General features: G+C 40.4%; 1 protein-coding gene across 1 annotated transcript; it reads left to right on the top strand.

The window, feature by feature from the left end:
• The first annotated feature begins 145 nt into the window (after nucleotides 1-145).
• On the top strand, nucleotides 146-12,167 carry LOC125750424 (probable ATP-dependent RNA helicase DDX41). Its single transcript, XM_049028229.1, has 17 exons — nucleotides 146-319; nucleotides 1,985-2,083; nucleotides 3,986-4,139; nucleotides 4,427-4,501; nucleotides 4,608-4,668; nucleotides 4,866-5,002; nucleotides 6,609-6,681; nucleotides 7,539-7,692; nucleotides 7,841-7,977; nucleotides 8,059-8,221; nucleotides 8,297-8,428; nucleotides 8,535-8,606; nucleotides 9,191-9,287; nucleotides 9,491-9,640; nucleotides 9,750-9,821; nucleotides 11,403-11,513; nucleotides 11,717-12,167. The coding sequence occupies exons 1-17, from the start codon at nucleotides 293-295 to the stop codon at nucleotides 11,851-11,853; spliced, it is 1,851 nt and encodes a 616-aa protein (XP_048884186.1). The 5' UTR covers nucleotides 146-292; the 3' UTR covers nucleotides 11,854-12,167.
• Nucleotides 12,168-12,204: the final 37 nt, after the last annotated feature.

Below are 12,204 nucleotides of genomic sequence, written 5' to 3'. Positions count from 1 at the left end.
TAAATATCAGATTCTGTCTAGTATTACATAATTTAAAGAATATTTTATTAAACGTTTGAATATATGTAGAGAAACGCTACGTGTGCTGTTGAGATATTTTTGGCGTTTTTTTTTCGACTATCAATTTTGTCCTAACCAGACTTCGTAGTTATGACGAGGAAATGCTGCGACCGAATCATTTCCCACAGTGCGATTTTTTTACGTCGCTGTAGTAATTTTGGTACTTAGAGGAAACGCCACGTTAGAAAACAGAGTTTATACACACTTTTACCAAATAACGAAGAAAAACACGATGGATTCAGAAAACAAACCAAGGAAGGTGAGTTTATAGAATAACATACTCGTTCTCCTGCGATGCTATTACAAGCCTTAATCTGGTTTTATTGTACACCGATGGTTTTGTATCAGTGTAATTAGCAAAAGTACCCTTCAGCCTCCAATTATAGTAATGTCTGAAAGCTGTTTTAAATAGTAAGTAAATCTGCCTCTATATCATGATTACTAACATGTTAGGGACTTTAGAAGTAGTACGTGTATTCTGATACTAATCGATTGTATTATGCGTTCAGTCTGATAATTTTGAGTATCAAGTGTTAATTTGCTTAAATATAATTGTTAAAAGCAGCGCACTTTACATATATTTATTGGTACTAATGCTATGGCTACACACATACCTCTTATCTTTGTCGACCGGAAGACTGTTGAAAAGCTACACATACCAAAGCTGTACAAACTGCTTCTTACTAAAATGTCGACGCGATAAATACGCGTTTTTGTACTTATGCTTATGAATAAAATGAGGGTTTGTGGGCTTCTCCTTGTCTTGGTCACGTTTATGGCCTAATTTTGTTTGTTTTACGACTGCGTTATCCGCAAACGCAAATTCCAGTTAGAAAAGGTAATCTACTGGAATGGACATTTGTTTTACTGAATATGCTAACACAATAAGTGTTCTTTTTTGCTCCACTGTTCGTTAAGTATTAGTCGTATAAATCAAGCTACTTGGGAGCACTACACTGCATTAGTGAAAATGTTATTATGCCTAAACATTACTAGCTCAGTTGTATTTATTTTTTTAAATGGGTTTGTAAAATGTTACATTTTAAGTCATGATGTGGATAGTCAAGGAAAACCTTTACATTTCTATTATTTTATTACGCATTTTTTAGCTGTTAACAGGCATTATGCTATGCTGAAGTTCTCTCTTTCAGTTTGCGTCAGCAAAATGCAGCTTGGTTCAGCAGTTCCAATGTAACGTCCAAGATGCATTGAAATCTCCAAAATGTTTTATATATTTTGTTACTGTACAATCCAGTTCTTTACCTTTTTAACTAAACATGGCGTATTTATGCATAATTATTCTATTACTATTATGAGTGTTGTTGTTATTAATAATGTATAGTAATATATATATAATTGTAATACATACCAATTACTAATAATATAGTATTAATACTACTACTACTACTAATAATATTTATTTTTATCTTATATATTTTAAATAACACCATTCCGTTTTGTAGAGTATTTCATGTATTTTTGTCCTGTGGATCAAGAGGTTTAGTGTAGGAGCAGTATTACAGGGGAGAGGGACTAACTACAGAAAACAGTTCAGGCCATTGTTTTATTATTAGTATTATTATTTGGTTCCGTCTCTGTCGATGGAGGTAGCTAAAGACTTGGCATTTGATTCGATGATTAATTGGTTGGACTGATTTTTTTATTATTTTTTGCTAAGGCAGTAAAGATTTTGCTGTGGTGGGACGCCACGGAGAATTGTTACCATTGGAAACTGGTGTGCTTTTAAAATCTGTGTGCACTGTGTTTACTGTGTTTGCACCATGTACTGCCTTTCTTGCTGCTGAACATACCGAAATTTTCCCCTGGGGTAAATAAAGCTAATCTTAATCTTGTATATACCTTTTTCTGTCTGACTTGTGTATGAGCTATTGAGTGTGTGACTAGAATCTTTGATTTGTTTCAGAGGGTTTACCAGGAAGACGACGAAAAGCCATGCTCAGATGGATCCGATGAAGAGGACTATGTCCCATACGTTCCCATAAAGCTGAAAAAGCAGCAAAAGGTAATGAAACGCTTCGTAACGCAGGGAAAAAATCTTGATGTTGATTCAGAGGGGAAGCCCTATACCATTTTAATTTGAAAGGCTTGTTTTCAAATTAATCATCTCTTGTATTAGTGTGTATTTTGTTTACGTTGACGTATATTGTCCCTGAAATGCCACATTTAAGGTGTTTCAAATCAACCACTCACCCACTCAAACCACTCGCATAGTAGTGCCGTAGCTGCACCTCTGCAGAACTGTCCCCATCTGTGACAGGCTTTCATGCATTTCCTCACTTCAGGTGGGCTTCCTTTGGGGGCTGTTTCCCTCCCCCAGCCCAAAAATATACAGTTATCTGAAAAGGTGTCTCTGATTTGCCCAGAGTGCGTGAGTGTGTGTCCTGTGATGGATTGGTATCCCAGAATATGTCAGTGTTCCCTGGGATACGGTTTGACCTCACCGTGCTCCTGTACTGGACATAAAATGATAGAAAATGGATAGAGATGTCACCCTTGTACTGAATGATGCAATTATGTTGCAGTAGTATGCATAGAAACTAAAAAAAACATTTAGTTGAAATTGTGACACATAGCTTAAATACCTGATATCAGTTCTATTCTTTTTAGCTGTGCGGTTTTTACACAAGTCATTTGGACAAATATATATTCCTTTCTTTTTTGTTTTGTTCCACCAACCTACACACACTTTATTTTCAGTGTTGGGCAGTGGCGTTGTTACAAATAGAACAGCTTTTAGTTTACATTTTCCATTAGTGAGGTCATAGTGTAGCTTTCAAAACCAAATAGCTGTTGTATAGTGAAGCTGTCTGTTCAGGGAAGCGGCGGGTTAAGGCTGACAAGTGTCACATTGTTCTATTCCCCCCCATTCTGACCCATATTTAATCAACTAAATCATGTACGTTTTGCTAATTCTAGTTCAGTGTATATATCTGCCCGATTACAATCTACCATCGTGCCCCTGCTCAAAACTAGCTCTGTGTTTGGCAATGTCATTTACAATTAATCGCCATGTCTGGGTACTGTAGTGAAATTAATAGAAATGCCTGAAAAATCATATGTATTTGAATACTTACTGAGTACTATTGTGCAAAGTGCAGTCAAAATCCTTTATATTGTGTAATTTGTCCGTCAGCTCGGTGGTCATTTCTTTGATGGTCAAAACATCCGCAGCTACTCCCCGGACCATAGCGCTCATTTTAGCAATCTCATCACACATGCCCATTCGGCATCCTGCATTTGCATGGTAAATTTGAAGTTAATTCGTCCTCTGTCTAAGTGGGGGCTCGATTTAGTGGACATTCCTTCCTTGAAGTACTTTTGAAGTAGTCGTGCTCATAGCAGCTCAAAAACCGTTTCCTGGTGATTCAAATGTATGGCAACAATACGAGGTGAGTTCGCTGAAAGTCGTGAGCAGCAATTAGACGCATATGCAAAATGTATTAGTGGGTGAGCTGAGCTCGTCTGCTGTGCCGCCATGTTGCTCGACGTACCCGCATGACTCCTCTCTTAATTTGTTCTGGAAGGCAGGACTTAGGTGAAAATGGTGCAAGGGACAGTGCAGCTATACAGTAGCAGGGGGAGAGCTCTCAGGGGCCCTGAACTGCTGCTATGAATGACGACGCTGCACTCAAGCTGTGCATTTGATGGCGCTTCATGCATCCAGTCGTCTGTCTTGCCGTCTTGTTGCTTTTGAGCTGGAAAAAAAAATGAGTGTATAATCAGCAGTGATACAGACTCTGTTCAGTTGCATTCCGTCAAACCAAAAGTGCAGGGAAAGTTCCCCTGACGTGAGGATCTTGTTGTGTGGTGCCTCGGCTGAGGAGCAGGTATTTTGCAAAGGGTTACAATGAGGCGAAGAGTCACTTTTGTAAGGACTAAAGAGCCACTTCTGATGCGTCTGTAGCTACAGAAGTTGCTGCAGCTGCGAGGAAAGGGACCGACGGAGGAAGAACAGAAAGATGGCAGGAATGAACACAGAGACGACGAAGAGGGACTTGGCCCGCGATCTAACATCAGTCTGCTGGACCAGCACCAACACCTCAAGGAGAAAGCTGAAGGTGCCTTTTTATTTATGCATTTGTAAATTCTATAATGTTTGTAATTTCTATAATTTCATTCCTGAAACAATTAAAAGGGTTTTGATAGGTTTCAAGCATAACATACAATGATATACCAACAGCACCAACACCAAACAGGAAGGTGCATAGAATCCTCCGTATAAGGAAATCAGATTTTCATCCAGCTGGGTGTGATATATATATATATATATATATATATATTTTTTCCTCTTCCATGAATTATTAAAGGAGAGATGGTTGTTAATTCTGTTTCTCTGTCCCACCAGCTCGAAAGGAGTCTGCAAAAGAGAAGCAGCTGAAGGAGGAAGAGAAGATCCTGGAAAGTGTAGCAGAGGGCAGAGGTGGGTGTGGGGTAGCTTATTGCTTTCCTTCATTATTCGTTAATGCATTACTGTCCATACGTATTTATTACAGATAGTGATTTTTTATTTTTTATTTTTTTTTCAGCTTTGATGTCTGTAAAAGAAATGGCCAAAGGTATTACATATGATGACCCAATAAAAACAAGGTGAGTCGGGTATCTCCACCACTACAGCCTCTCTTCTTAAAGAGCATTTCTCTGTTTAAGTGCCTTTGTTCCTATAAACATAAGCACCACAATGTTGCCGGTTTCCATATAGTCCTTGTGAACAGAAAAGGTTTCCTTGTACTTTGCGACACGCGACTTGACTTTGGAGTAGGTGATGCCGAGCTTTGTGTCCTCAGCTGGAAAGGCCCCCGTTACATCCAGGCTATGCCGCCAGCGCGACATGACCGCGTCCGGAAGAAGTACCACATCCTGGTCGAGGGTGATGGGGTCCCTCCGCCCATCAAGAGCTTCAGAGAAATGAAGTTCCCTCAAGGTGAGAGTCTCCTGGCCTTTTCTTACATCTTCGTACAGTGTTAATTTTGGCACGATTTTTTTCATTTAGTTTTAGTCTGTCAGTTACTGAAAATTGTAGCCGCATTAAAGTCACATTTTAGTCCTTTGTTTTTGTTTTGTTTTAGTTGAGATTTGGTCCGTGGAATTCAGGTTTAATTTTTGTCAGTTTTTTGGTCAAAATTTTCTCAGACAGGTTAATGACACTGAAATGGATTTTGCTGAAGGTTATTTCTCTCGGCTGTATAAATTCCCTTGAGAAGAAAGCAGACCTTATGCATAAGCATACTGTATACATAGGCACACCATATACATAAGCCTACTGTATATATAGGCACACCATATACATAAGCGTACTGTATACATAGGCACACCATATACATAAGCGTACTGTATACATAGGCACACCATATACATAAGCGTACTGTATACATAGGCACACCATATACATAAGCGTACTGTATACATAGGCACACCATATACATAAGCGTACCGCATACATAGGCACACCGCATACATAGGCACGCCCTATGATGCTTAGTTATCTAGGCTGAGAATGCGTTACTGACTTACCATAGGTCTTTGATATATTAAAATGAATGCCTAAAGTTTGTTAGAAAAAGTGCAGTACAATCGCATTTCCTTCACAGGTCATATTTATTTTCTGCATACATTAACAACACATACTTGTCCTTTTCCATGTTTTGATTTTATTAGGACATTAAAACATCCATCAGAATTAACTGTGTGTCCATTTTATACTGTAATCATTTTTATTAGGTCATCAAAACGCCTATCAAACACCCATTTAACCGTGCACAAAACTGACATTCACAATTTACGATAACCCTTTTTCAGAAACAAAGTGCAAAATACAATAAAACTGCTGATGCATCAAAAAAGTGTATTAGTGTGGCATTTAGGCCTAAGCATTAAGCTTTACTGTGTCTTTCCTTCTGTTTACTCGATATAGTATATAATTCTCTGAACATTTATTCCTTTCACACCAAGCCCTGGCCGGTGCCACAGCCGGTGATCACCCGTACCTGGGCTGGAAATCTCATCGGCCCCCAAAAAACCATTCACACTGTACTTGGTGCCGAAAGGGTAGAGTGTGTGCATGTTGCTGTGGGATGATGCAGCGACTGGGCCTTAATTTAGGCTCGGCACTGGTCCCGGCCCTGGTGTGAAAGGGTTAACTGAGAACAGTTTCTAACCAAACACAAACTTTTCACTCCTTTTAAAATTCTTCCCTCTAGTTTCGCCTTACTCTACGTCTTGCGCTCTCATTGGCTGTTGACAAAATTAACACTGTCTGTGCATCTGGCCCTGGTGTGTTAGGGTTATGAACAGAAGAAGCTTAAAGAAATTTTTGTGGAACAAAACAAGATAAGAACAGGACAAAGTTTTAAATTCACATATATTCCCATTGCTACTACAGTAGGCTTTGCCCACAAAAATCAGGTTTATTTTTGTTTTGATCAGTGATTCACTGATTCATCTACCGATTAATCAGATGTCTTTGTGGTTTAACTATAGATCAGATACATCTACATTATACCCTGATGTGTAATATTTGTGTTTCACAGCAATATTGAAAGGCTTGAAGAAGAAAGGGATTGTTCACCCAACGCCCATTCAAATCCAAGGAATCCCAACTGTGTGAGTCAGCTTTTAGCGCCGGGTTAGAGAAATGTAGCGACAGTATGTTAATGCGTGTGTGATTTATAGCACACAGGGTGAGATACATAGGTCTAGACTATAATTGGTCATTTTGGCCCTTGGTGCCTGACCTTAAAATATCAGTATAAATGGTTGAAAATTGTAACTTTGGATAAAAGCATTAGCTTGGTAGCTACAGTGCTCAGGGAAACTCCTGGGGCGCTTGATTAATTCTTTAAAAATACTTGTAGATTGTCCTCTATCAAGCAGTGTTGTAACATATCTGCACGTTTTCTTTTTATTAAGTGTCATAATTCATTCAGTTTTGTTCTTGCCATTTCACTATTAATTGCAATTGTAGCCTTTGGCCCCCAAAGGGATACTAAACACAAACGTTTGGTGTTTTATGTTACTGCAAAGGTGTTACTAATTAAAAAAACACCCAAATAAGACTCGGCAATGAACTTTTTGACTCGGAGCAACTCGTTTACAATTATAATTTGGGTTTCAGTTTATTAATTCTTGAAATGAATGTTTTATTTCAAACTACTGTTTTTTTCTAATGTTATATGCATTTTTTGTTAACAGTGGAATGGAGTATTGATTTTTGTTATAAAACCAATACATTTTTAGTATGTTTACTGACTTAAGCAAATGTCCCAGGACTTTCTGTGAGCACTGTGTATGTGACAAGTAATGATGCTGCTTCAAGTCATTTTTCTGCAGTCTTCATTCTGTTAACCATTAGTCACCATAACTAAAGGAATGTAATAATCATTATTGTTCCTGCACTTTCAGGTTCTGAACCTTCATCTACACTGTGTCTGTACATTTGAAATGTTCTTTTGTTTCTCTAGTTTGTCAGGTCGAGACATGATTGGTATCGCCTTCACTGGCTCGGGGAAGACCCTGGTCTTCACATTACCCATCGTCATGTTCTGTCTGGAGCAAGAGAAAAGGCTGCCCTTCTACAAGAGAGAGGGACCCTATGGCCTCATCATTTGTCCATCTGTAAGTCTGCCGGATCATCCAAGTGGGTTTTTCATGTGAGGTTTATGTATCGTACGCGTTCCTGTAGAGTCCTGTAGAGTTGTATGAGCACAGGGTTGTGAGCAGTCATTGGGTGGTTTTCCCGGCCTGAGCTGTTGCCCTCTTGCAGCGAGAACTTGCCAGGCAGACCCACAGCATTATCGAATATTACTGCAAGCTGCTAGAGGAGGAGGGGGCCCCCCAGCTACGCTGCGCCCTCTGCATCGGTGGCATGTCCGTCAAGGAGCAAATGGAGGTGGTCAAGCAGTAAGTGTCTGGAATAGGGGCAGAAGCTTGGGATCGTGGAATGAGCTTAACGGAGCTAACGCTGTCACCCGGCCTTGGCAGTGGCGTGCATATGATGGTGGCAACGCCCGGCAGGCTGATGGACCTCCTCCAGAAGAAGATGGTGAGCCTGGACATCTGCCGCTACCTGGCCTTGGATGAGGCTGACAGAATGATCGATATGGGTTTTGAGGAGGACATCAGGACAATCTTCTCCTATTTTAAGGTGAGTTCAGTCGGTGGGGCTGCAGTTTTTATTAAAATAAGTTTGGTGTCTGATCAGATGATATTCTGGCATTAGGGTCAGCGACAGACCCTGCTCTTCAGTGCCACCATGCCAAAGAAGATCCAGAATTTTGCTAAAAGTGCCCTGGTGAAGCCCATCACCATTAACGTCGGCAGAGCTGGAGCCGCAAGCTTGGATGTCATTCAGGTGATGCATGCTGACAGCTGTCATGCAGTGTCTTTGCTGCTCATATATATCGTCTGGTAGGATCTGTCACCATTCCGTGTCTTAGATTGCACTGTGTTGGGTTTAGGAAGTGGAGTATGTCAAAGAAGAAGCTAAAATGGTTTACCTTCTAGAATGTCTACAGAAGACGCCGCCTCCGGTAAGTACGAACAATTTTATATGCAGCCGTGGAAAAAATTGAGACCACTCTATATTTTAACAAAATCTGCATTTTTTTAAATCATGGTTTAATTGTGGTTCTGCTAGCAGAAGGCTATGCTGAGTAGCAAGATGCTTTCAGGTTCAAAATTTCTAGGACAGCAGTACACAAAAATAAGGTGAACCAGGAGACACTGGGAACGACCAGAAACCAGCCAGGTAGAGAGTGGAAGCGGCTTTCTAATGCCAGAGGTGACCGTCAACTTATCCGACAGTTTCTTATGAATCGGAGGATGACATCAAGTGAACTTTAAAGGAACGGGAAACATTAAGTGCAGGTGTAAAGTGCGAACTAGGACAGTTCATATCAGGCTCCTAGAAGCAGGACTGTGGTCCCATAAAGGAAGGAAGAAGCCCTTCATTAACGAGAAACGGGGAAGACCCAGGCTGCAGTTTGCAAAAAATATATATATATTATCAATGTTGTGCTGTAGTTTCTTAATTCTTTCCGCGGCTGTATGTATAAGTATTGAAGAACTGGACGGGACATGCTTCTGAAATGCAGGCTGTCTTTGCCCAACACAGGTCCTGATATTTGCTGAGAAAAAGGCGGATGTTGATGCTATTCACGAGTATCTCCTGCTCAAAGGCGTGGAAGCAGTAGCTATCCATGGCGGGAAAGGTACCGAGAGGATAACTTCATACTCTTGTGGATATAGTGCATAAATAGTATGGGCTAGCTTAGCATTTTCTCCTATCTTGTATCACAGGGGGGGCAGTTAGTTATGTCAGTCATACGTGCATCAGATCCGTATCCGTCCGTGTGGCATACAGGCACTGTCACGCCGTATCCTGTAAATCGAGTTCTGTTTTGGTTCTCTCCAGATCAAGAGGAACGGACCAAGGCTATAGAGGCTTTCAAGGAGGGAAAGAAAGACGTACTTGTGGCCACAGATGTCGCCTCTAAAGGTCTCGATTTCCCAGCCATCCAGCATGTGGTCAATTATGACATGCCAGAGGAAATAGAGAACTACGGTAAGATGCGCTCAGTGTCCATTCTTATTTACACCACGCGTCTGTCATTGTAGAGGGTATTCAAAAGGTTTTCATTATAAACTCAATTGCGTTCTTCTCCCCTGTTCAGTCCATCGGATTGGACGTACTGGACGATCAGGAAAGACCGGGATAGCCACAACCTTTATCAACAAAGCCTGTGGTATGTAATAGTTTCCATCTGCCAGTAATATATAGCATTAAACATTTTATTGTACACAAGCAAGCTATAAAGCTAAAGTGATTCACAGCAATGAAATATATTCCCCAGTTTTATGCACATTGGCATAAGATTTTCAGTCCTTACATGCCCCTCTGTTTATAAAAGCATCCGTAGTGTTAAACGTTACTACTTAAAAATTAATGCAGTACTGAAGTCCAGGACAATCCGTGTATTTTTCATTTTCTAAGTCAGAAACAAAAAGAACACACTTTTTTTCCAATGTTTACTTCCAAAACCAAAATGAGAAAACTGGTATCGGCTTGTTTCCAGATTTTCAGTTTCGTGTTCCAATCAAAAATGGAAACAACAGACGGCAAGCGCTGACATCCTGTGTTGTTTTGTTTTTATTTAATTTTTTTCCTTCATCTGACACAAGTGCTGTGACCCTCGTAAGTGACAAGCTACTTGAGTGGAATATTGATGACGGTTTATTAATTGGGTCCCACAGTATATATGACACTTATCAGCACGTCATGACAGCGGCTCTGTTCAGAAAGTAGGTTTGACTGCGAGATTTCTCCAGTAAAATCCGCACCAGATCACACGAGTCTCAAAGATTTAATTGGAAATCATTTGCCACAGCTAAGGGTGTCATTTCTATTGCCATGTTTACTCTGACGTTTTACCATATTGCTGAAAAAAAAAACAAAATAGAATGTGAGTGCCTGTATCCAATTTTTCCATTCTTGAACACTGGAAATCGGAAAACAACTCATTATAAGTTTCCTCATTTTGGCTTCGGAAACTAGTATTGAAGGTTTTATTTAGAAAAAGAAAAACAAATGATTGATACCTGGATTCCAGACCATTATCATACTGTTTATAATCCTAAACGTGTAAATTGGATTAGAATGAGTTTTGAAGAGACAGACTGCTTTAGAAAACAGCTTCTTATTCAGAACTCAGCCAGACACAGATGCTGACATTGTGTTCAGGGCTGACATCAGAAGGGTGGATGAAGCATCAGCCGCTATGACCTGAAATGTTCCTACCCACTAAAGACAAAAATAATGCTACGTTATCTTGCCTGAGTATTGCAGACGCCTTGTACGATTCAGGCCTTTTGATGTGACGTTTCGTTGTATCGCCGGCCACAAGCTTAAGAGTGTGGTTTATAGTTTCCTTTTTAAAAAGTTTTAAATATAGGACCTGGTTTCCAGAGATAGTGTGCGCTGAACTTTCCGTGTTGCAGCTGAAGACAGAGTCTTTATCTATGTGTGAAGAGAGGAAATGACTTGTACTCTGATAATTTTGAAATACTAATCATCGTTTATTAATAAATTAGGGTTACTGAAAGGTTTAATCTTTTGTCTAGTTTGTGGTTTGTATTGATAATTTTTAAATGATTTTTAAAATATTGGTTTTCAACACGAATGAGGTCTGCATTTGGAGAAAACAAAACCATTCGAAACGTACGTATGTGTTGAGATGTCACAGATAAGCATTGCTGCGGTTCACACACATGGAGTGACGGTGTTTAACTCTCACCCCCTAACCTCAACCCCCAATCCTTTGATACAGACGAGTCTGTTCTGATGGACCTGAAAGCCTTGCTGATAGAGGCCAAGCAGAAGGTCCCGCCTGTCCTGCAGGTTCTCCAGACCGGAGATGAGACGATGCTGGACATTGGAGGTAAGAGGTTTTGGGGCTGCACGTCAGTCCTCCTCACCATCTTTGTGGAGTACGCCGACAAGACTGTCTGTCTGCTGTGCTTGTATAGGTCTGTGGTGGAGCCCTTTAATGTTCAGATAAACCTTCGCAATTTTGTATTACTGGAAATAGGAACTAACTGCGATCTTGTTTACGATAAATCGCTGGATTTATTTTTATCATAGGAGAAAGAGGTTGTACCTTCTGCGGAGGTCTGGGCCATCGCATCACCGACTGTCCAAAACTGGAGGCGATGCAGACAAAGCAGGTCACCAACATCGGCCGGAAGGACTACCTGGCTCACAGCTCGATGGACTTCTAACGCGCCGGCCGGGGACCTGCGCGGCGTGGACGACACCCCGAGTGTGAAAGGCGGCCGTTTACACTTCAGTCTCTCCCTAAAATGTGGTCACTGGGTTGGTTAAGGGTTTGGTGAAAGTTTGCTCATGAAGTTCTTTCTCGTCTTGCTTAGTGCTGCAGACTTGTACAGTTGTAAAGAATGTTTTTGTTCCCAAAGCATTTGTACATAAGTGAACTGTGTGACAATGATCGTCTCTTATCGTCATATTTTACTCTTTTTTTTTTTTGACAAAGGAATGTACATTTAAGGAATGTAAAATAAAGGTGTAAAGCCAAGTTCAGTGGTTGATGTTGCACAAATGGATGTACATTT

This window comes from Brienomyrus brachyistius, chromosome 10 (genome assembly GCF_023856365.1).
Source record: "Brienomyrus brachyistius isolate T26 chromosome 10, BBRACH_0.4, whole genome shotgun sequence".
Taxonomy (NCBI): domain Eukaryota; kingdom Metazoa; phylum Chordata; class Actinopteri; order Osteoglossiformes; family Mormyridae; genus Brienomyrus; species Brienomyrus brachyistius.
The sequence above is the reverse complement of the archived record's forward strand: the minus strand, read 5'-3'. Positions and strand labels throughout refer to the sequence as shown.